The sequence below is a fragment of the Crocodylus porosus genome, unplaced genomic scaffold (genome assembly GCF_001723895.1).
Source record: "Crocodylus porosus isolate Cpor-Errol unplaced genomic scaffold, CroPor_comp1, whole genome shotgun sequence".
Classification (NCBI taxonomy): domain Eukaryota; kingdom Metazoa; phylum Chordata; order Crocodylia; family Crocodylidae; genus Crocodylus; species Crocodylus porosus.
The window spans coordinates 7,374,636-7,397,801 of record NW_017728927.1 but is presented as its reverse complement, the minus strand read 5'-3'; the positions used below and the strand labels follow the sequence as shown (position 1 = coordinate 7,397,801).

General features: G+C 54.0%; 2 protein-coding genes across 4 annotated transcripts in view; one reads left to right on the top strand and one right to left on the bottom strand.

Moving 5' to 3' along the window:
• The window catches only part of CHTF18 (chromosome transmission fidelity factor 18), a 33,172-nt gene extending 21,274 nt beyond the window's left edge, over positions 1 to 11,898 (bottom strand). The window contains exons 1-17 of one of the 2 annotated variants that reach the window (XM_019541892.1): positions 11,767 to 11,898; positions 10,101 to 10,385; positions 9,645 to 9,786; positions 8,815 to 9,016; positions 7,825 to 7,914; positions 7,205 to 7,257; positions 6,567 to 6,720; positions 5,874 to 6,086; positions 4,840 to 4,937; positions 4,624 to 4,747; positions 4,324 to 4,469; positions 3,506 to 3,599; positions 3,325 to 3,423; positions 2,812 to 2,942; positions 2,247 to 2,415; positions 571 to 795; positions 229 to 378 (exon numbers count right to left, since the gene is read on the bottom strand). In XM_019541892.1, coding sequence (XP_019397437.1) covers positions 229 to 378; positions 571 to 795; positions 2,247 to 2,415; positions 2,812 to 2,942; positions 3,325 to 3,423; positions 3,506 to 3,599; positions 4,324 to 4,469; positions 4,624 to 4,747; positions 4,840 to 4,937; positions 5,874 to 6,086; positions 6,567 to 6,720; positions 7,205 to 7,257; positions 7,825 to 7,914; positions 8,815 to 9,016; positions 9,645 to 9,786; positions 10,101 to 10,385; positions 11,767 to 11,851 — 2,460 coding nt within the window. In that variant the 5' untranslated portion in view covers positions 11,852 to 11,898. The remainder of the gene's footprint in view (positions 1 to 228; positions 379 to 570; positions 796 to 2,246; positions 2,416 to 2,811; positions 2,943 to 3,324; positions 3,424 to 3,505; positions 3,600 to 4,323; positions 4,470 to 4,623; positions 4,748 to 4,839; positions 4,938 to 5,873; positions 6,087 to 6,566; positions 6,721 to 7,204; positions 7,258 to 7,824; positions 7,915 to 8,814; positions 9,017 to 9,644; positions 9,787 to 10,100; positions 10,386 to 11,766) is intronic. The other variant, XM_019541893.1, reaches the window with a different exon arrangement.
• A 13-nt stretch (positions 11,899 to 11,911) lies between these two features.
• The window catches only part of RPUSD1 (RNA pseudouridylate synthase domain containing 1), a 20,679-nt gene continuing 9,424 nt past the window's right edge, over positions 11,912 to 23,166 (top strand). Inside the window, exons 1-6 of one of the 2 annotated variants that reach the window (XR_002102328.1) lie at positions 11,912 to 11,972; positions 14,313 to 14,504; positions 15,737 to 15,860; positions 17,862 to 17,964; positions 18,075 to 18,176; positions 19,257 to 21,777. Coding sequence is in view for 1 of the 2 variants with exons in the window: in XM_019541894.1 (XP_019397439.1) it covers positions 14,323 to 14,504; positions 15,737 to 15,860; positions 17,862 to 17,964; positions 18,075 to 18,176; positions 19,257 to 19,657 (912 nt within the window). In the remaining variant the exon portion in view is untranslated. Of the gene's footprint in view, positions 11,973 to 14,312; positions 14,505 to 15,736; positions 15,861 to 17,861; positions 17,965 to 18,074; positions 18,177 to 19,256; positions 23,159 to 23,166 lie in introns of those variants that run through there. The other variant, XM_019541894.1, reaches the window with a different exon arrangement.

Below are 23,166 nucleotides of genomic sequence, written 5' to 3'. Positions count from 1 at the left end.
CACAGGGGATAGCAGCTTCTCCTACAGCCTCTGCACCCAGGACTGTGATGTTCCTGTGTGTTTGAGACACCTGGATCTACGGAGCCATCTCAGTCCATTTCTGCTCTGCTGGGGTGAATTATTCAGCATTTTGGGTTGGGGGCATGTTGCAAAGCATAGGCGAATGCTGTAAGGACACGGGGCACCCCCTCCCTTCCCAGACACCCAGCCCCAGCAGGGACCACTCACCGGCCGCAGCTTGGGGGAGATGATATCCAGGAGCAGACACAGCACCTCGAGGACCAGGGGCTGCATCCCTGCGCGGCTCCGGGAGCTGGGCGTGATCCCCGAGATCATGGACAGGATGAGGTTTTGCATCTGGTTCAGTTTGGTCAGGGCCTGGTAGGGAGACACAGCAGAAATGCCGCGAGCTCTTGGGCTCAGACTGTGTTTGATACCCCGAGGCAAGACCTCCAAGACCCCAACTCCAAACCTGCGCCCTGATCCCAGACTGATGACGTGACAGTGACCACATCACACTGGTTACAGGCTTCCCACCCCATAGCACAGACCTCACTCCCTGGTACTTGCCTCATGCTGGCTGTTGGGATAGGCCAGTCTGGGGATGCTGGAGGAAGCGAAGAGCAGGTGGAAGGCAACGGGGAGGAAGGGCAGGTATCTCAGGAGCTGGAAGTTTTGGCCATGCAGGACGGCGCGGTTCATGACGTCGGAGAAGCCCAGCCACTCCAGGGCCGCGCACACCGAGCCAAAACTGGAATCCTTCAACTTCATGTTCAGGAAGTTGTCGAACAGGCCCTGGCAGGAGCAGCACGGAGCAGGGTTACGCAGCACCCTTGGCCAGAGGGCCTCTCCCTTGCGGGCTGCGAGTCTAGGCTTCATGGAGGACTCCGCCACACCGCTGCACATTATGACCCAGAGCCGATGCTGCTTGCACGAGTGCAGCAGTCCCCCCCTCTGCCTTCTGGGATGGTGTGGTGCATCCGAGATGTCCAACAAGCAGGAGCGACCTGGGTCAGAGGCCAGCGTCACCCCCTTGTAGTCAGACACCTTCTAACTTTCTGCATCCCCAGTTTACACCCCATTTTCCTCATGCCAACCCCGTCCTCCAGCTCCCATAGCATCTACCCCCTTGCATATTTATAGACTCCAACCATATCCACCCCACTTCCCCCCCAGCCTTCCTCTGGCTGCAACTCGGTTTGCTCAGTCTTATCGCCGCCTCCTGTAAGACAGGCACTCCCCCACCCCCCCCGCAACGCCAGCCTGAATACTTTCAAAAGGAACAAACCCAACAAATCCAAGTGAGGCGAAGTTGTCAGGGCTGCCAGCAGCATGTGTCTGCCCTGCCACTGAAAGGAAACATCCACCTCCCCCTTTCTAGCACTGGCAGCAGCCGGGGACTGAATGCATTTAAAACCACAGCCACTTCATTTACAAACAAGGGCCTCAAGGTAAAGCTCCGCTTCCACCCAAATCGTTACAGCTGCTGTCGCAGTCTCCACAGATTAATCCCTAAATGGGTACTGGAACCAATCAGCATGTCCCCAAAAAACAAGCATCTCGCCCATGTTGCTGAGGGTCTTGGCCAAAAATAATGCCAATTCTCAAAGGACGTGTTTAGAGTCACCCAAAAGCTTGCAGATGCTAGCGCATGTTCCTATAGGGCCACACGTCCTGCTGGCATAGAGCAGCAAAGCAAAAATGCATGCAAAAAAACTCTTCTCTTCCTTTTTTGCCCCCCTGTGTAGAATAAGGACAAGGGTTTGCTACCTCTCCCATTGGGGTGGCTTAGAAAGAAGTCAAGGCCGAGCTGAAGCTGCGCAGAACAGAGGAGCGAGGTTGCCACTTCATGACATACCCCAACAGGAGCTACGAGATCCCAGTGGGGTCCAGTTGTTGCCACCAGAGCCACCGGCCCCTGCCCCACGTTACATGTATTATGCCATTAACCGTTTAATCATGCAATAAATTTAGACCGGCCACACGTGCCAAGTAATTGCCACCGCATAAAAACGTCCATCCAGCAATAAAGAGGCCACCAGCCACAAAGTTAGTTCTTAAAAATGTGGAACAACCTTATAGGCAGTGTCTATCCAGCTTTAAATTTGAATGTGTGGTATAGGGCCCTTATTGATGCATTAAAACTGCCCAACAAGCCATCCAGTGTGAGCATTAGCCAGTTTTCAGGGTGGCAGACACCGGAGGGGAGTCAGAGACCCCTGGTTTTCCCAGGGAGGCTGCCGTACCTGAGTGAGCTTCTCGTGCTCCCCAGAGGTGGTGGCGAGATGCAGGATGCGCAGGAACCTTTGAGATGAGGTGTTAAGACCAGTCCTGCCCCCAGTCACATTCAACAAGCCGTCATCACCTCCCAGGAGGATCTGGTTTGGCACAAAAGGGTCCATTCCTATTCTGTGTCTGGGAGGGGAGAGAAGGCATGATGTCAAAGAGCACGAACGAGCAACAGCCGCCCACCCAAAGGGTGAAGTGTTCTAGTGGTAATACATTCAGGCCATACAGAATAGATGGGCGAGTTTTGACACCGCTACAGCCAATGCTGCAGGCGAAACAAGACAACAGACAAGCACCCCTAGAGCTGCTGAAACAAAGTCCTTCACGCTGCAACGCATGAAGCACGGCCCGAGCATCACAGCAGCAGTTTCTGATTTCCCCACGGCAAGTAAAATGCAAGCAGCTGCTCCTTTCCACAGCCTCAGTGGTCCCCTGAACTACATGCATGGGACCCGGGAGAGTCTGTTTGCAACACGGTTCTGCTCTGCATGGGCTGGTGACCTAACCAACATTGGCTCGCACCTCTGAATCCTGGGGAGCTGGAAGATCTCTTGCCAGATGGAGAAGAGCCCCTTGTTCTGGTCCTTCAAGCCAATTTTCATCGTCTGCACCATCCTCGCGCTCAGCTCCTTCTTGCCCCGGCCGTGCAAGAACTGGAACGCAACGCAGAAGTTAGATTTCATGCACTGAAGAACACGGGGTCGGGGGGGGAAAGATAACAGGAGGTGGGGAAGGGAGGAGAGGCTTTGGATAGTGCTTGACCATTCATTCACAGCTGTGCTAGGAAAAATGGAGGCTGACTTCATACAGATGCCTGAGGACATCCAGCTGGACAGACGCTTTGGGGACCAGCCATAACACCTGCCCTCCAAGTCGCCTGCCTGAATCCAGGTCAAGTCTGGAGTGAAAAAGAGGGTCTATCCCAGCCAGCAACGGCCCATTAACAACTGGTCCCTTTAGGGGCAGCTTTGGCAAAGCAAGTCAGGGCAGGGCGGGATTTGGGGAGGGAGAAGACCCGTGCGAGCTCCGCTGTACCTGCAGGGTGTTTATACAGGACCGGATATCGTTCTCCGTCTTCTCGCACAGCGCCGTAAGCGCTCCCACGTCTGCCTTCATGCCCTGCCGGAGGGCAATCTGCAGAAGAGGGAAGCCGGGGAGTCAGCTCCCATCCCCCCTTGGGCCATGTCTGGGAGAAGTGCTCTGGGCCAATACACACCTCGCAGAGCCGCTGCACCAGTCTGGAGGGCGCAGTCTGGGGGAAGTTTAAGAGGAAAGCCTGCTGCCTCAGCTGCCTCAGAGAGGGGACGTACCTGGCAGAGAGACAGAGATGAGCCTTGAAGGATTACTCGAGCAACGAGTGCAAAAAAAAGAAAACAGATCTGACTTGAAAACTTAGCAACAATGGACGTTTTGCCAGTAGGGCAAAGGTCTTCCTGAACCAGGCTGGCACGGTGAAGCTGCCAATGTCTGCCAGCAGCACAAGAGGAAGTAAGGAAGCCAGGCACCTGGGTTGATAGGGGTGGTTTCTGGCACGAATGCAGAGCAAGGTTTGGACCCATCCCCTTGGGGATACAGCGAGACATCATCCCCCCGCCACCCTACCGAGATGGACTGAGGTGTGCACCGCAGCACACGTGTCGAGGCGCTTGCTTGCATGTACGGGGGCACACAGCTGACTTGGTAACTAAGGAAGAGTAAATAAAGGGAGTTTTCACAAGGAGCCTTCTCTAGGGAGTCGTGCCGGTGGCTATGCATAAAGCAATACTTTTTATGGGCCTGAGCAGAGAGCCAGAGCCTGCCAGGATCTCTCTTAGTCAGCATTAGAGACTAATGGAGCAGGTGGAGGAAGAAAAGAGTTGTAGGACTGGAGAGAGGGAGGGGGCACTGCTTTGACAGAGCAAGCCCCGCACCGCCTTCACGCTCACACCATGGCAGCCCCAAAACCGAGGTGCCAAGAAGAAGAAATACAAGCAAAACCAAACCTCCTGGCTCCCAACCTCTGCGCATGGGTGCAAACCTGGGGGAGATACTAACTGGTTGTTGCAAATGCAGATGATGGGCCGTAACAAGAGGCCGCCTTCTCGCCGCCTCCTCTTGCCACCTGCCCCGCTGGTGCTGGCTGTCGGCTCTGGCTCCGCATCCTTACGGTTGACGATGCTCAGCAGCACGTTAATTGAGGCCTGAAAAAAAAGTAAACAGTTGCTATTCACAAACATGGCAATAGGTTAGTACATTATTTCCTGCTCAGGCAATGTTGTGAGGAGCCCCAGACACTTCATCGCCTCCTCCGGACACCCCTGTTGCCCAGACCCCCGGTAGGTGAGCCGGGCTTACAATGGGCGCGCCATCTATTTCATCAATGACCAGGCAATTGGGCTTCTCGTCGGCCCCCAGCACGGACTTCATCTGTGTGGCAGCTTCAATACGGGTTTTGAAGACGTCCGGGCTGCGGTCGTCACTGAAACACAAAGGGGCTCGGAGTGGCCGACAGCCCAGGCAAGCGGGGTCCAGGTTTGGGCCCCCACCCCGGGGATGGAGCCAAATACTCACCTAGCATTCATCTCCACCACGTTGTAGCCAGCGTGCTTGGCAATAACGTGGGCCAGCGTGGTTTTCCCCAAGCCCGGCGGGCCACACAGCAACGCTACCTGCAGCAAATGGGGGGCAAGAGAGCGATGCTCAGCAAGCGTGCAGCCGTCGGCTCGCTCTCCAGACAGGTCTCCCTTGGAAAGGGGAACAGCTCCGGAGCCCCATACTACTTCTCCTCTAACAGCTGCCTCATCTTCCCCGGGCTCCTGGCACTTCTTGACACTAAGCCCCTCCAGTGCTTTCTGAAGCAGCAAGCCTGGCCCCCGGCTCAAATCCCAGCTGGGGTCACAAGACCTTCTTCTGACATTTCAACTAGGCACAGGATCCTTTAGTTCCTGTCCCACATGGCTGGGCAACAGTCTTAAACAATGGGTGGCAGCTACGTTTACAAGCAACCGAGCGTTATATCAGAAAGGGCTTGACTGCACTTCAAGGCAAGCTCCATTTATCATACGTAAAAACGAGAGGGGTATCAGTTTAAGCCAGCAGAGCACATGGGTGAACGAACCCGGGGACGTACACTTATTTGAAGCGGCCTTTGGCAGAGCCCAAGCTTGCAGAAACCGCAGGCGTTAATGTGCTGCTCTGCCGTGCAGCGCCTAGACTCGCTTCCCATTTCCAAGCCGTTAAGTGGTGAGAACCGAGCCTGTACAATAAGACAGGCGTGTAATTTTGTCGTCCGCCACCCACTGCTCCACGCTGGCTGGTGAGCTGACGTGAGTGTGACCTGACATCGCCCGATAGTGGACAAGGGTGTCAGAAGTAAGCAAGCACTTCCTCAGTTGCAGCGAGCCCCTTTAACCTCTCCATACCTGGAATAAGATCCTTCCCTCCTACCCCCCCCCCACAACTACCCCATGGTTTAAGTTCGCAAAATAAAAATGCAAATAAAGAGGAGGCAAGCAAAACCCAAGAAGCCCCCTTGAGCACTAAAAACACAATTCAAATGTCTGGGGAAGCTTGGCTGGGGGGAGACTCAGGCCAAGACACGTCACCTTATACTTGGGGCGCTTGTGAGGGTCCAGCTCAGCCTCCAAAATCTCCTCCGTGACCTGGGTTTTGCTCTTCCATTTGTTCTGCTGTTCTTTCAGCTGCTTGAGCGGGGGCCGGCCCTTCTCACTCGGCTTCGCCTTCTTCTCCGGCTTCTCCCTCCCGAAAACCACCGTGTCCCACAATTTGAGCCACTTCAGAAGGCACCGATTCGTGTACTGGATGTGGGAGGAGAAGAGGAACAGGACATTGAGTGGCAGTATCCAAGTTTCATAGTTTCTAGGGTCGGAAGGGATCTGAGTAGATCATCTAGTCCGACCCCCAGACTAGCGAGCGGAACAACTGAGGAAGAAGCAGAGAGGTCTGCAAGGGAGACTCCAGCTCAGCAGAGCCAGAAGCATCCTTCTCTGGGGCTTAACACACACTTGTTTAGGGACCTCAAATCTAGGCTGGAGTGGATGTGTGTATGTGCAACATGAATATTTGAACAGATAAGACAGTGGTTTGCAGAGGTTTGTAGAGCATGCACACACACACACCCCTTTACCTTTCTAGCCTGTATCACCTACGGGAGGCTTGTCGCAGTTTCTAAGGAGCAAGTCATAGGTCAGGTAAGAACATGGCACCAGGACTCCCAGAGGATTAGAGAACGGTTATTAATGACAAAGATCCCGGTCCCGTTGCTCTAAGCAGCTTACGTCATCGCTGAGCAGCTCCGTGTAATGTCGGGGAGTGAATCTATCGACCCAAAGGCAGTGCTGGGTGGATTCCTCCTCCTCGTTGGCCAGGTCTGCTTCCTCGCTGGGCTCCGAGTTCTCATTTTCAGGCACGCCAGCGCTGTCGTCGAGACGACTGCAATAATCAAAAGCAAAGATAAAAGTCCAAGCTAGCCCAGCCCAGGGAGCAGAAGACAAACCAGGCTCTCCACTGTCACCTATAATTAAAAGTCCCATCCTGGGTAGATCACACAGAAAAGGAAGATTAAAAGCTGCACTAACGTGACAGGAGAGGGACTCAACAAGGATACATTTGGGGGCAGCGAGTTGCCCCTCTCCCCCCTGTGCAACGACTGCTCCAGGTCACAGCCTGGCAGAGCCACCCCTCCTGTTCTGAGAAGATCCAGATGTTTACGCGACATGAAACAGCTGCAGCATCTGGAGAGCTGTGATGCACTGTGTGCATCTTTGCATGCCTGTTGTGTTAGGATCACCCACAGAGACCTCAGCTAAGATGTTCCCACCCTCCAAGACCCTCCTTCCACCCGCAGTGCCAGGAGTCCCACCCTGCCACAATGCTCAACTGCAAGCATAAGAGGAGAAGCACCAGAGCCACCCACCTGGCTAGCAGCCTTGTTAGCTGCTGCGAAGCCTCCAACACCCGCTGGTGATGCTGAAACACAAATGGGGTGACATAGCAAGTGACTTCGGGATTTGACAGCTGATGCTGCTCGTCTCTGAGGGGCCGAGGGGAAAGGAGCAAGGATCATACTGCGGAGACTTCCTTTTCCTCAATTTAAAAAAAATAATAAGACTCCGTCTACTGAAACGTTTCATCTCACAGACCATACCAGTCCTGGCTAATCCCATCCGGGGCCCAGTTTTCAAAGGGTCTTTATCTAGGTTTGGAGTCCAGTATATCCAGGGCAAATATATCCGAGGGGTCTGCGTGGGTACACAGCACCACGCCGCAGGCCCCTTCCAGACCCATTCCCAATCTGGTTGGTTTCTGCCCGCTATGGAAGCAACCTGGTTGTGAGAAGACAGACGGGAGGTGCTGGACTCTCCATCCTTGGGGGTTTTTAAGACAAAGCCTTGTCTGGGATGATGTAGTTGGGGCTGGTCCTGCTTGGAGCAGGGGGCTGGATTCGTTGTGACCTCCTAAGGTCCCTTCCAGCCTGAATTTTACTTGCAAGTCATAGAATCACAGAGAGATGGGAATGGGATTTGGGTACAATACCTCTTCGTACACTTGCTCCTTTAGGTAGGAAAAAGGTACTCCCAGTAAGTGAAGCGGTCTGTGCGTATTCCAGCCCAGAGAGCCTGGGAGCTGCAAAAGATGAGAAGAGACCAGGCGCACCCTTTTCAGCGCAGAGATGCAAAGCATAAACACATACACAACTCTCAGAGACCTCCACAGTACACATCTGGAGTACTGCGTTCAGTTGTGGGCCACGCAGTACAGAAAGGATGTGGACACGCTGGAGAGAGTCCAGCAGAAAGCAATGAAAATGGTTCAGGGGCTGGGGCATATGACTTACGAAGAGAGGCGGAGGGAACTGGGCTTATTTCGTCTAGAAAAGAGAAGACTAAAAGGGGATTGAATAGCAGCTTGAAGGGGGGTTCAAAAGAGGATGGAGCTGGGCTGTTCTCAGTGGGGACAGATGACACAAGGAGCAATGGGCTCAGGCTGCAGCAAGGGATATTTAGGTTGGATATTAGGGAAAACTTTTTCACTAGGAGGGTGGTGAAGCATTAGGACAGGTCACCCAGAGAGGTGGTGGAGTCTCCATCCTTGGAGGTTTTTAGGCAAAGCCTTGGCTGGGATGATGTAGCTGGGGCTGGTGCTGCTTGGAGCAGGGGGTTGGACTAGATGCAACTTCCTGATCTCCCTTCAACCTGAATTTCTATGATTCTAGGTTAGAGACTGTAGGAGTTACCCAGCTCCCATCACTGAATCAGAGCTCACAGGACAAGGCAAACCCTGGGTTCATCTACACTGCAGGGCCTGGCTGTGTTGGCAGGGCTCGCAAGCAGAGGGGCTGCACATGACAACACAAGGGGGTTTTCTGCTACACCTCCTACATCAACGCGAGCTAAACCGAGAAGCCTCAACTCTCACCCCAGGAGTTTTGCTGGTCACGACTTCACATGACCCAACTATGATGGGAAAACCGTGCAATTCAGCGCAGCTCCTCACCGCACGCGGTCTGTGGTGATCTGGTCTTACCTCTACCCCTGTCCGGGTGCAATCTTCCCTCAGCACCATGAAGACTCTGGTGCCATCCGTTGACGTCACGTTGACGTAGTCCTCCAGGATGGGGGGGCGCTTGAGGACACGACTGAGGTTGCGCTCGGGGAGTGGCGGCGTCAATCGCAGTGGAGCCACGTCGCTCAGCTCCAGGCTACCCGGACTCAGGAAGTTTGGGCTCCTGTGGCAGGTGCCAGAGAGAGCCCGTGAGACCAACTGTCTGCCAAAACTGACTTCACGCGACGAGCCAAAATGCCAGAAGCCGCAGTCAGGTGGCCCAGGCCTTCCTAAGGCATCTGAAGTTTCAACACCCATAAATTGAAGCATGTTAATCTGCCCCCAGGTCATGCAGGACTAAAGCTGTAATTTAATCTGGGGAGGATTAAGCTAAAGTGCATGAAATGGCCTCGCCCCTTAATGAGAGCCTGCGCACGGGGCTTTGACATGCTTCGACTCTTGGCCCCTCCTCAAGAGTCCCTGCCTCGACCCCTGCGCTCGCAGCCTGCACGTATCCCCTCGCAGGTCCTAGTCCTACAGCTCCCCTTCCCGTATCACAATGCTCGGCCTGCAGCGCTTCCCATCGTTGCAGCCCTCAGAGCCCGTTACCATAAGGGTCTCCAAATAAGGCGTTTGATACCGCTGCAACGAGCAGGCCATGCAAGCTCAGCTAGGAGACACCTCCTGCTATTCCAGTCCCTGAGCCGAAGCAGCCTGTCCCGCTGGCTTGGCGAATGCAAGCCATTTACCAAACTCAGTTTAGCTCCCAGATTTAAAATGACTGCCTGAGTAGCAATAAAACAGAGAGCAACCTGGCACTCGGTGGCTTGGAGCCGGCCCCAGGGGAAGGAGGCGGGGTGATGTCATCCTGGGGGAAATCAGAAGCCAATTCACCCTCCACGCTGAAGTTCAGCTTCTTCACAGCTTCGAGCCGCCGACGTTTCGGTTTGGGTGCTGCGAGAAACAAAGGATGGGGAAGGAAACATCAATCCAAGCACGGTACAGGCAGGAGGTCACACAGTCCCACAGCTCCTCCCTTAGGGATCTCAACGGGTTTTATTAGGGAACTAAGCTTCAAAACCGACCCAGGAGGAAGCAGGCACCTTCTTCCCCTTTTAACAGCTCCAGAATGGATGCACGATAGACGTCCGCCTGCCAAGTTAGCCAAGCTAACCCCATAATGAAGGTTAAAGGGAGAGTCCAAGTGAAGGCAGATGCTTGCGGGCGTATATACAGAGCTAACGAATAACAGCGGTTGACGAACGTACTGAGCTCAGACGCGGGCTCCTGAGGGAGCAAGCTCTCCGAACGCTCCTCCGCCTCCTCCTCCTCCGAAGCACGACGGCTACAATCCAGAACCCGCTTCCGAGCCGTCACATCTCCCGCTCCCCCTGCCGGGCCCGCCGCGTTTCGAGGGTCCTTGTCCTCGCGCGTCTCGCAGGCCGGAGCAGCGGAGTCCTTAACTACGTCCCCAGCTGAGATGGCTTCGTCAAATGTCTGCTTTCTATTCCGGAACTGGGAGATTTTGGGGGCCGGCATCCAAGATGTGACATCTGGAAAAGATTTTTGTTAAAAAAAGGCACAATGGGATTATGCGGCCGTTGTGCCTAGAGGAACAGCCCTGAAACGGCACAATGTTAGGGCAGGTCCCCATAGCATTAAACCTGGTGCTAACAGGGGTTTAGTTCAGCTCGACTTGAACCGATTCTGCCCCTTCTTCACGTCTGACTTGGTGCCACCCACGCATTTGGTGTAAACCGATGCGTCTGCAAGCACAATCCACCGCAACCACTTGCTCCAAGCACACGCACCCTGAGTTCTGGTGGGAAACACGTGGGGGGAAAAAATTAATATGCGATGCAATTTTTTTAATGTGTCGACCGGCTCAGAGAAGATTGTGACTACGGTTGGAAGCTGCCAGGAGAGGTAAAGAACAGACAACACCCAGCGCCACTGCCGATACATTACTGAGCCTCGGTATCGTCATCAGCACCTCTTTGCAATTGATGCGACTGGGACTGAGCTCTCGACCCACCCGTTCCCTTTCTAATATACTGACAGAGACCTGCAAGTCCCCTTTTCTTACACACGCACACACACGTGCATGCACACATGCTTCAGAATCATAGAAAATTCAGGTGGAAGGGAGCTCGGGAGGTCACATCTAGTCCAACCCCTTGCTCAAGGCAGGACCAGCCCCAACTGCATCATCCCAGGCAGGGCTTTGTCTACCCAGGTCTTCAAAACCTCCAAGGATGGAGAGTCCACCACCTCTCCGGGTAACCTCTTCCAGTGCTTCACCACCCTCCTCGTGAGAAAGTTTTTCCTGATATCTACCCTAAAACTCCCTTGCTGCAGCTTGAGCCCATTGCTTGTCTGCCCCCACTGAGACCAGCCCAGCCCCATCCTCTGTGCACCCCCGGCAGGGAGGTGAAGGCTGCTGTTCACTCCCCCTCGGTCTTCCCTTCTGCAGGCCAAATCAGCCCATTTCCCTCAGCCTCTCCTCGCCAGTCCTGTCCCCCAGCCCCCAACCATTTTCATTGCCCTCCGCTGGATGCACACATGGATGTACACGTACAAGGACACAGACATGCACGCACGCATGGGCACATGCACACGTGTGAACATGCATGTACATGCCTGCACGTGCACGCATGCACACCCAGGCGCAGGCATGCACACACATACAGGCATGCATGTACACCTGTACGTATCCGTACAGACGTGAGTACGCACACGCAAAGGCACACGCACGTGCACGCACACACGGGCGCACATGCACATACACGCACGCATGCGGAGGTGTGCGCGTAGATACACGCACGCATGCACAGACACATACGTGCACGCACACGGAGCGCACACGCGTGCACTGAGGCGCCGCAGTGGGCTGCCGCGCGGACTCGCGCTCCTCCGCCCGCCGCCGCCGCGCACCTTCCAGCTCGGCCAGCACCTCCAGCTCGGCGGCGAAGCGGTCCTCGAAGGCGGCCTCCAGGCCGCGCAGCTCCGCGGCCTCCATCCCGCGCCCGCGCCGGCTCCGGCTCCCGCGCTTCCGGCCGACGCTCCATCCGGCGCGGGGGCGGGCGCTGATTGGCTGCGCCGCGCCGCGCCGGGCTGGAGACGATGTAGCCGCGCCGCAGGTCGGTGCCCCCCCCCCGGTCCCTCCACACGTCACCGCCCGCTTTCCGCCCCGTGGGAAACCCTCGGCCGCCCCCCGGGCGCCAAACGATGTGGGAACGGGGGGGGCGGTGCCGCGCCGGAGCCCTCACCCCGGCGCCGGGGGGGTTGGGGCAACGCGTTTCCCTGGAGACGCGCCGCGACAGGCCGCGACCTGCCGCGCGCTAACGTCGGGCGTCGCTAGCGAGCGGTGCGCAGGCGCGGCCGCGGCCCCGGCGTTTGCGCGCGCTTCCAGCGTCGACGAGCGGCGTGCGGCTCGGCTGGGACTCGTCCGAAACCGACTCGTCCAGGCCCCGGGCCGCGGCATTAGTAAAGCTACTAGCGTTTAAAACCTGAAATTAAACTGGAGGGCAATGCATGCTGTTTTCCAGCCCCGGGGGATGTTCACCCCTGTGTCGCGGTCCTGATCCGCCTGGGCTCTGGGCCCCGGGCACGTGCCGCGGGCCCAGGCTTCGCCCTCCGCAGTCATTGAGACCCAAGAGGAGCTGGGCGCTGTGGCGGGTGGGAGACCGCGTCGGGGCTCTGACAGCAGGCGGAAGCTGTCATTTAAAACCCCGAATGTTTCTAGCACTCGTTACCCAGCAGTGCCGAGATGTCCTCCGCCCAGTGCCAAGCCCCAGCTTATAAATCCAGAAAGGATTAAAAAGAAAAAAAATCCATGTTACTCCTCGCTCTTTCTAGTCTCCCTTTGTTGCAACGTCCTTCCACTAGATCAATGAAACCAGTTGCACGGCCACGTCCATCTCGGCGCGCGCTTCAGTCTGTTGACGGGCTAGGTAACGACATTCAACGCTCTCACTTCCTCCGTTTTGTTCAGTGGCCCTGTGCCGAGATGAAGGCTAGATTTGGGGTTGAGCATCCTTGCCCTCGCAATCAGTGCTGGACGGGAAGCTCAGTAAATGCGGGGGGCCGTTCCCGCAGCTCGTGGGGGAGAGCCCTCGTGCCAGCAAACCGCGTGCGTTGCACTAGGGCCGGGACCAGGACCCGTGGGAATTGCTTCGAGGTTCCCAGCACGGTGAGGAAGCAGCAGTGCGCAGGTTCACGGCTCTTTGCACACAGCTGGGGATGGGGAAGCTGTTGTATCACAACAGCACCGTCAAGTCCTCATGTAGCTACTCGACTTTGTAGGGGACAGAGTCATTTTGTGGGTCTCTTTCCCCTGGCACGTGCAAAGCAAATCCTCCAAGCAAGCCTGGGATTGCAAAGAGGGTCCAAGGACACAGCTGGCCAGCGTGGCCAGGCGGCCTTCATCCCATGTGCGCCGCATCTCTCCGTCAGTCTGTTCGTACAGCAGCTGGCCACAACACAAAAACAGAGAAAAACACATACACCTACTGAATGGGGCTGGGTGGATCTATGTGTTTGTCTCTATTTTTTGTGTCATGGCAGTGCAAGCTGCTGTACCAATACAGCAAAGACAGCCCCTGCCCTATGCAGCTTGCAGTCGAGAAGCCAGGACTCGCACGTGTACAAAAGCGGGGAGGGGAACAGCTGGACGAATGTGAGGGGACCCAGAGAGATGCCACTGCTTTGATACAAAAAACAGAGAAAAACACCTAGCCCCATTAAGCGGGTGTATGTGTTTTTCTCTGTTTTTGTATTGTGGCAGTGAGCACTGTGCAAGTTGCTGTTGCGGTGGTGTTAGAAGAGCCTCCCTTGTCCTGTTTTTACGTGCCCTGCCTGTTCAGACCGATGGAGAGAAACTCAGTGCGCACAGGGGAAGGCAGCCTGGCCACACTGGGTCCCTGCCTTAGGAGTGAAATACGTCCTCGGAACTTCTTTGAAATCTCAGGCTTGCTGGAGGATTTGCTTTGCACATTACAGGGGAAAGAGAAATACAAAATGACTCTGTCCCCTACAAAGCTGAGAAGTGCAACAAGAGACACCAAACCAGAGCCATTTGGGTACAGACTCTAGCCAGCTAGTCAGACCCCCGTTCCTAGTAGAAACTCCCTTTCCATCACAGAAAAAATGGAAAAATATTCCCTGGCCATGCAGCCCTAGGTTCAGAGAGCAGCTTTCTAGATGTTAGGGTCGCTGTTATAGTCTCAGTCCTTCTTTCTGAGCATGAAATTAAAAAAAATGCACTTTTTGATTGTTAAATAAAAGCTGGGAATCTCACCAAATCCTGTGCCTTCACAAGCCAAGACTGCAGGTAAGATATCGTGGATGGCATGAGTGGTAATGAATTGCAACGAGCTGACAACACAGAGCCTCTGCCTTTAGACTCCCTGTTGCTGCCGCGCTGTTTCAAGGCTTCTCTCACCGGCAGTGAACACAGCTGTGTTTCTTCCCTTGTTAAGGGCTTTGGCCATGGAGCCGGGCAGCATCGATAACTTGTCCATCCTGTACCAGAGCTCCAACTTCATCGTGGTTAACAAGCACTGGGACATCCGCATCGACAGCAAGATGTGGTACGAGAAGCTGACCCTGCAGAGCCAGCTGAAGTACCGCTTCCCTGAGCTCGCCGACCCAGACACCTACTATGGCTTTAGGTGAGTGACCAAGAGCCCTGTGGCCAAGCAGGTCATTTCCTAGGCGGCAGGTATGCTGGACATTTCTCCTCCCCAGGTGCAACACTTTGCATTTCTCCTTGTAAAATCACATTCGATTGTTTTCTGCCCATCTGTCCAACCTGTCCAGGTCTGCCTATAGTTGTTCCCCGCCCTCTGGTGCGTCCACTGCTCCCCACAGTTTTGTATCATCTGCAAACTTGGACAGAGTACACGTCACTCCCTCGTCCAAGTCACCGATGAAGACATTGAAGAGTATCGGTCCAAGGACCGAGCCCTGCGGGACCCCACTGCCTGTGTCCTTCCAGGTCAACACTGACCCGTCCACCGCCACTCTCTGAGTACGATCCTCTGGCCAATTTGCCACCCACCGGACTCTGTAATCATCCGAGTCACAGGCTCTTAACTTGTTCTCCAGTATGGGGTGGGATACTGTATTGAAGGCCTATACTGTCTCAAAGGCCTTATGTATTGGGGGTCCTGCCTTGGTCAGGGAGAAGGACTGGATGAACTATTGAGGTCCCTTCCAGCCTTGTTTGTATCTGATCCTGTTGCCCCCAAACCTTCTCATTATTACATGAAACCAGAAGGGAGGGAAAAGGCAGTAAAAAGCTAAAATTGCTCCTGAAACACAGGGCAAACTGCTGGCTCTATCGTAGCCAGACAATACTCCATGGGTCTCAGTCAGCCGCAGGGGGCAGGGACCTGGGGTCTGCAGGAATGTAGCAAGTGTGATGTAGCTGTGTGCCTGGAGCAGCTTGCTGCAGAGTCAGAAGCATCAGGAAAACCTAACTGAGAGTGAGAAACACTTAAAATGACAAGCCAGCCCACTTCAAGAGGGTTGTACCAGCAACTGGGATTGCTTGAACCTGTTTCGGTTTAAAAAAACAATCTGAATGAACACTGTCCCCTTTAGAGGGGACCAGTACAATACTAGTGAACATTTACACGAGGCTTTGCATCGTCAGGGCTCTACAGACCTCCTCCGCAAGCTGTCGGGGCTTGCCCCGGCTTGGCACGAAACCCAGCCCGGTGCTGGGTCTCTGCTGGCAGGGACGCTTTGTAGCACGGGGATCTCAAAGACGTCTGTGGGCCGTGCTTCCAGAGTGCATTACACTGGGCTCCTTTTGCACAGACCAGAGAGAGCGCTGTGGTTTTTAGTGGGGTTAATGGAAAAGGGTTGTGACCTCCTCCTGCTTTCTGGTCTCTCCCAGGTTTTGCCACCAGCTGGACTTCTCCACCAGCGGTGCGCTCTGCGTAGCCCTCAACAAAGCGGCGGCTGGGAGCGCCTACAAGTGTTTTAAGGAGCGGATGGTGACCAAGGCCTACCTTGCCCTGGTAAGCACGCCCTCTTCGTCGTATGCTCACCTATGGCCGTAGCATCCTACCTGGGCGTTAACTGGATCCTGCCCTTTCAAGGGTGATGTTATGGCCCAGAGGACTTAGGCCTATTGTTAGTTCTCCACCCTATTGACTGTGAGAGGCGCCATGTGGGATGGGGAATGTGCTTCTGGTTCACAGCTCCTCACCTGCAGCCTGGAGGATGAAGGGCTTGAAGTCAACCAGAAGCTCCAGCTAGCACTGGAGAGCCAGATGATGCAGCAGACAGGATTTTCACGCTTGGCTCCTTCCACTTCCTGACGCTTTCTGGGGGCCAGGTTTCTCTGAGCCTTCCTCCTAGGAGCTTGGGAAGCTCTGCTGAGAGCATTTCTGGACTAAGGGTACTGGAAGGCAGTGGTTAGTGCCAGTTCTTGCAGGTCAGAGCATGGCCCTGAGGCAATGGCTCGCTGTGCACCAGCTCAGGTGCACTGGAGAGTGAAAATGGTTGTGCTTTCTCCTTGTAACTGCGCCATGATTTGTTCAGCTCACAGAGGCCTAGAGACCTCATCCATCTCCCAGTCTCTCACCACCACCCTGAGCACAGAGGAAAACATATCTCAGCCTTTACCTTGGCTCTCTAGTCACACATCTGAGCCATAAACTCAGCCAGATCTGTTGCACGCGAAGGAAGGAGCCACCAACAAGACAGGCCCTGCACACTCAGCTATGAGGCTCCAGATCATGATGGCTTCCTGTGACCTGTCTGCATTCATCTCCTGTCCCAGGGCCACCTGTGCCCAGGATACGCATCACCTGCTCCATGAGTTGGAGTTTTTAATCTCTAACTGATAAATGCAATTGGGGCTGTTTCTCAGGCAGGATAAATATGTCCCAAGTCTCTTGTGTTTAGCCTTTGCTGCTGAATATAGCAGGATTCCCTCTTCTTCATGGTTGAGACAAATGCATGTCATTTCCCGTGCTTCCACATGTGGGTTTAAACATGTGGAAGAGAAGAAGTGGTTTGGAAAGAAGAGATCTGCTCTAGGGCTACTCTGTAAGGAAAGTTTCCATGCCATGGCTTTTCCCAGCTGAGCAAGGAAATCCTTCCCACTAGCTAATGCGATCCCCTTGTTTTCAGTGGGGGCTTGTGCATATGAGCCATATGCAATTCACAGGCAATTAATTCACAGCTGCAAGCAGCTCCACTTGCAGACAAATGATGTTTATTCCCACAATACGCTCCATCCCACAGGAGGAAACGAGCACACATGAAGTCAGCACAGCTTGGTGTCATCTCTCAGACAAAACCGATTTGAATCATGGCCAAAAAGCTGTTGCTGTCCAGCTGATTCAAGGAGCGGCACGTGCTAGTTTCCTTGGTCCTAGATGCAGTGCTTGAGATGCTGGAGTTAGTTACCTCCGGTGCTGCTTGGAGGCCGGGCTTTCTTTGTGTGAGCCCTGTAGACAAAAGGTGTCATATTAACGGTGTAATTGGGCTTCCATCGAAGTTGGCAACAGGTGCTGAGACAGATCCTACAACAGACGTTAGCTGTTGTCAGAGGGGCTCCGCATTGAGACCCTTGCCAGTGCGGGATCAGGGCCTGCAATTTTAAGTCCTTTGGTGCTCAGACCGTGCTGCCTTAAACGAGAGCGCGATTTCTGTAGTAAGCCCCCATTTTTGTGGAGGAGAGAGGATGGCCAGGATGAAGGAGTAGTAGGGGGCAAATTGGGGGTGTCATTCATGACAGGCATAAAGTCATGCCCAGCGATCTGTTTTAATAGCCACCCCATTTTTCGGTGCCTGGTGGAGAGTTTCACACATCCTCGGTGGTTCATCAACTCACTGTCTCGCAGCGTGACTTTTAAACTCTTCCTGCTATTGGGTAGAACGTCGACACGTATGAAATTACATCGCGCGGCTGGGTTTTGTTTTCTTTTGAGCAACCTGGAGGGGTTTCTGGCTGACTCTCGGAGATTAGCGTGTCCCCCTGATGTGACGTTATCTTCTCTCCACCACAGGTCAGGGGCCATGTGAGTGAAAGCAGGGCGACAATCCGTTATGCCATAGGGAAGAACACAACAGAAGGCCTGACCCACATGATGTGCATCGAAGGGACAACGGGTGAGCCATCTCCTGGGTCCTTTCCTTACCCTGTCCTTACGATCGTCTGTGCTGCCGGACTGGAAGCCATCATCAAAATAACTGAATTCCCGTCCTGTCTCTCATTGCAGGCTGTGAAAACCCGAAGCCTTGCCAGTCAGAGCTCGTTGTTCTCGAGCATGGGATGTACAGCGGTGACCCAGTGACCAAAGTGCTGCTGCAGCCACTGACAGGTAGAGGCCTGGAGCAACCTTAACCTGGACCTGTTTGTATGATGCCAGGAGCCAGGCTGTGAAATCTTAACGTGAAGGCAAGCCCTCTATCCACGGCGTAGGGCAAAGGGAGCGTGTTGTGTTGGATGCAGCCCAGGAATCGAGTGAGAGCACACCTGCCTCTTCTTAAGATAATCACATCTTTGGAAAGTGAACATGACTGGTATCCAGATCATGCTGTGGGATTGCAAAAATATGTTCCCCCCTGGGGGCACGCTGAGCGTAGGCTGGACCCCAGGATCTGTTGAGTTCTTAGTGCTCATGTCTTTCATTTCCCCCAGTCCTCCCCAGGTTACAATCATAGACGGACGGCCCCCAATGACTTGCATATATCAACAATTTGATTTGATGAAAAGGGTTGATCATGAAGGCTCCCCTCCCCCTCCAGCTAAGTGAAGAAATTATATGGAGTTTCCCCATTCACCGTTGAACAGCCGTTTAACTAGGCCAGGGTTATCAGTTTATCAGTCATCAGGTTATCCGTTCTCAGTTAGGTTTCGACTCTTGACAGCGAGTGCCCTTCCTTAGGGTAATGGGTTTCAATTACTTTGTGCCAAACTCTTTTCCTGTTTAAATCAACAAAACAATGCGACCTGGCCTTGCAAGCCTGCCATTGTACAAGGTCACCCAGAGTTGCTCCTGTTTTCAGTTACACATTTACAGCGACGACATACAGTCCCTCTCTTTCTATAACGAGGGGCGCAGATAAGAGGGAAGTACTTATGCCAGGGCCTTTAATGTGTTTCTTATATAGAGCCATTCTGCTGACTAACAGCCAGGGCAGGTGGGTCTTACGGCTCCAACTCGAAAAGAAAGTCTTTGTGGGGCAAGCTAGAAAGACCTGCACTAGATGGATCACAGGATCAGACTTTCCTTTTGTGGCTCGGGCCCGTAGCCGCACTTTGGGTCTGCACCAGGAGCGCGAGCTTACTGGGAGCTAGGAAATGATGAAGGCCCTGCATAAGGAGCCCTCAAACAAGGGTTGAATATCAGTTTTTGCAACCAGCCTGCTTTATACCTTCATTCCCCTTTTCCCCTTAGGGCGGACGCACCAGCTCCGGGTTCACTGCAGCGCGATCGGCCACGCCATCGTGGGAGACTTCACCTACAGCTTCAAGAAGGATGGCAACCCGTACAGGATGATGCTACACGCCTACTACCTGCGCATCCCCACTGAGCAGGAGCTCGTTGAGGTCTGCGCGCCCGACCCCTTCGTCACTGCCATGGACAGCCATTGGGTCCCTCACCGCATCATGCACCAGCTGGACGAGGTGATCCAGGAGCTGAAGGACAAGGCCAGCCAGGCAGGGGATGAGGAGGGGAGCCGGGAAGCCGTGCTGAGAGATGGAGGAGAGGAGAGGCTGAGCCCAGCCCAGAGCCCGGGGACAGAGGAGCAGCAAGCCAAGTGCGAGCAGTGGCTGGCGGAGTGGGAGCTGGAATGAGAGCTGCCCTTGCCCATGCCTTGCAAACCCACACCTCCACTTTTAATTCCTGCAGGCCCTGCCTCACCCCGCTGCCCCCCCCCAGCACCCAGCGCTGCTGCCGCATTTGCACTTTTCCAGGCCATATTTTCATAGCCTGAATCGTCCATGGATTCAAATCCGGGACCGAACTCTGATGCATGTGAGCGCCCGCGAGGATTTCTTTCCAACTCATCGACCTGACCCCTGCCTCTGCCTGCGCCTTCCGTAGTCTATGCCAAAGTCACCCTCGTGTGTCAGAAAATTGGTCGGACCCCCTACCTATAGCAGCCTTCGTTAGCATCAGCCATTAGGTGGGCCTCAGCAGACCTGATCCCATGAGCCTTAGTCCTGGAAGGAGGCTGAGATGCAGCCTTGCTCAAGAGCATCCCTGATTGGGAGCGGGGTAAAACTGGCTCTTATGGATGTCTGGCAGGACCCGCTTTGCTTTCCCACTTCCCCCTGCCCCTTGTTCCCAGCTCTTGAGGAATCACCTGGGCACTGTGTCCTGTTGACTCTAATGATCGTCCGGCGCAGGGGGTGAAGAAGTGGCGCTTGCCACTGAATAAGGGTGAAGGGATGTGATGGCCAAGGGCTTTGTTACAGGGTCATGAGGTGTTAAAACTGAGCTACTTGCAGGGTCCCTCCAAGGGACCGGAGCACTCAGAGCATTCGCTGTTTTCCTTGCTGCGTTTTGTCTGCTTGTCTTTTTAAAAGGTTTTATGGAAAACTGAGTTAATGAACACTGAGGGATTTTAAATTTTTTTAGAGAAGCTTGACAAAGAATACAGCCTGGTGGTGATTCTGCAATGCCGTCAAACCTTTCTGCGTTTCTAGCCTGTTTTGCCCCGCGCGGGTTAACAATGTCCAAGATTCCAAAGCTTTTCTCTCTTGAGAGAGCTGTTTTATTACCCCCTCTTCTATCCATCCGTGTCTAACTCTGGTTTTTAGTTTTTGACGGCGTTTTGGGTAATTCTTAGCTGAACATAACCCTGAAGTGAATTAATAGCAGTCAGCGTGTCCTACTGCCTGGAGCACCCTTCGACAGGGCGCTGCAGGTCTTTCATCACTAGATGGTGCCCTGGCAGCTCTTGTGATCACACTGGCTTTGGACTGCAGCAGTGGGACCCGAGGAAGCCACACAACCTAAAGGGATGTGCAGGAGCAGATGCAAACCCAGGATAAAAAGGAAGATCTGGCCAGGAGCTGGAATTCAGCAAGGATCAAGGAAGCCTTTGCTGAACTTTTTTGCTTTGCAAACCTGTTTCACTCCTTTAAGGCCGTCTGGCCCATTCAAGTCTTCATCCTGCCCGGCTGCCGTTTTAAATAACAGGATGGCAATGTTTTAATGGCATTGAGCGCTGCAGTTTGTAGGTATTTGGGGACCACAGACCGTGGCAGCACATGCAGCCCTGTTGTGACTCGGTTCTCTTAGGTATTTTCATAGTAAAGCTCCCTGTAGCATACCAGGGACTGAGCAGCTACATCAGCGCATGCCTTTAGCTCCCCTTAATCCCCAAGCTGTTGTGCATCTAATGCGATGCATGCTACCATGCTTGAGAAAATCCACCTCTGTAGCCTCCGATCACTGATGAGAAAACCCCCCTGTGGTTGTGCCCGGCTTGCTTTGCCTGCAAGCTCATATGTCTGCCCCTCTGCGTGACTTGAGGTCACGTGTTGACATGGGCGCATCTTTAAAGATGGTCTCGCTTGAGCGTGTAGCAGGCGGGGGTGCTTGTTCTAGGCACCGCTGTTTGTGCGACTCTTGGTTTCTGTGTCACTCAGAACAACACACGCCCCTTGAGAGGGAGATGAGCAGGCTGGGGGTGGATGGAAACGATGCACGTGTGTTCCTGCAGTGTGCAGTCTGCTAGTAGGGTATGGACTGGTCCTTGAGATAGTAGCTCATCATTGGAGCCCCTGATACATAGCTGGAAGTCTCCTGTTTGCTGCTCAGTGTTCAGCACTTGGCGTATGTATCCCATGGGCTAAAGGCCTGATAACACCAGAAGGATCATTGCTTTTGCAGGAGTTTTCCCTACACCGGGGATCGGCGATCTACACCCCACAGGCAGGATCTGGCTTGTGGACCTGGGGTTTTGGTAGCAGGGAGCTTTTGTGGGAATGGGGGCTTTCCAGGGTCTCTTTCCAGGCTGTAGCAGATGGGTCCTGGTGCCCACTTTCTTTTGATGAGCTGTGCCTTTTCCTGCCCATGGTCTGAGAAGGTCACCAACCGGTGTCCTACGCCATTCCCACTGGTACCCGACACAGGGATCTGCTATCGGTGAACACACGTGGCTCAGGAAGGGGCACAGATTAGCAGCTGCAGGAGGCAGTGATCCTGCCTTGGGTCTCATTAGGGTCTGAGATCTCCGTTTGGGTTTGGATGCCGGTGTTTTACTGGGCTGGCAGTGAGGAACATACCTCTCCATGTGACCGTAACTGATTTGCACTACTTGGCTGAGACAGGATCCGACAAGCCATGACTTTGATTCCTTCTGGTTCATGGGACTGTGTTTGTACTGGCTCAGGGCAGCCCTAATTATCAGTGTTACTGGCTGCTACCAATAGCCATCTGCTTGAAGGTGGGGGCAGGGGGGTGGCCAGGATGAGAAGCACTGTGGAAACATGTGTTGCCTACCTCTAACTCTACCAGGTCTGCTCCAGACACCCCAAGAGCAATGGCTCTTCTTGCATGCATGCTCAGGGAGAGGGGAAGGAACAAGGAGCAACTGGGAACGGGGTAGGGAGCAACTGGGAAATGTAGAGTCATGATGAGCACCAGTGTTTGGAGTAAGTGACTTCACTGAGCACTCTGGGAGGACTATTGCACTCCAAAGGCAAGAGACCACACCTAGGCCTCTGGGCAATACTTCTGCAAGGTGTGGGACAGAGACTCTGCACTGGGAGAGTCATGAGATAGGCAGAAAGTGTCTTCCAGCTGAGAGAGACTCAGCATTAACCCAATTGGCTCAGTATTGGGTGGGAGCGGGGTTCCCTGTTGGCCAGGACCATCTCAATTGGAGTCTTTGGGTGTGTCTACACGTGAACATTTAATGTGCGTTAGCCTGATTTAAGGTGCATTAGGAGCGCATGTCTACATACATGCGCCCTTAATGTGCCTTAAAATGGCATAAAGCAGGTATCAAATGTATGCGCTAATAGCTAAATCGCATTTGTAAATGTGTAGATGTGCTAATGCGCATTAACGTGGTGTGTGTTGATTGACTTGGAAATAATTTCATCCGAAGTGAGTCCTCACACCTGTGTTAATGTGCATGTGCATGTGTAGACGTGCGTCTAAATCACCTTAATGCACATCAGACAAATGCGCATTAAGTTTCGACGCATGTAAAAGCACATGTAGACATGCACTTTGTTGTGGTGATATACACATGCACGCATGCCCCACCGCCTGGCACATCATGCTGGTGCCCACCGGTTGGCAGACCAAGCTTGCCCCAAACGGTAGGACGCTTAAAAATGTCCCA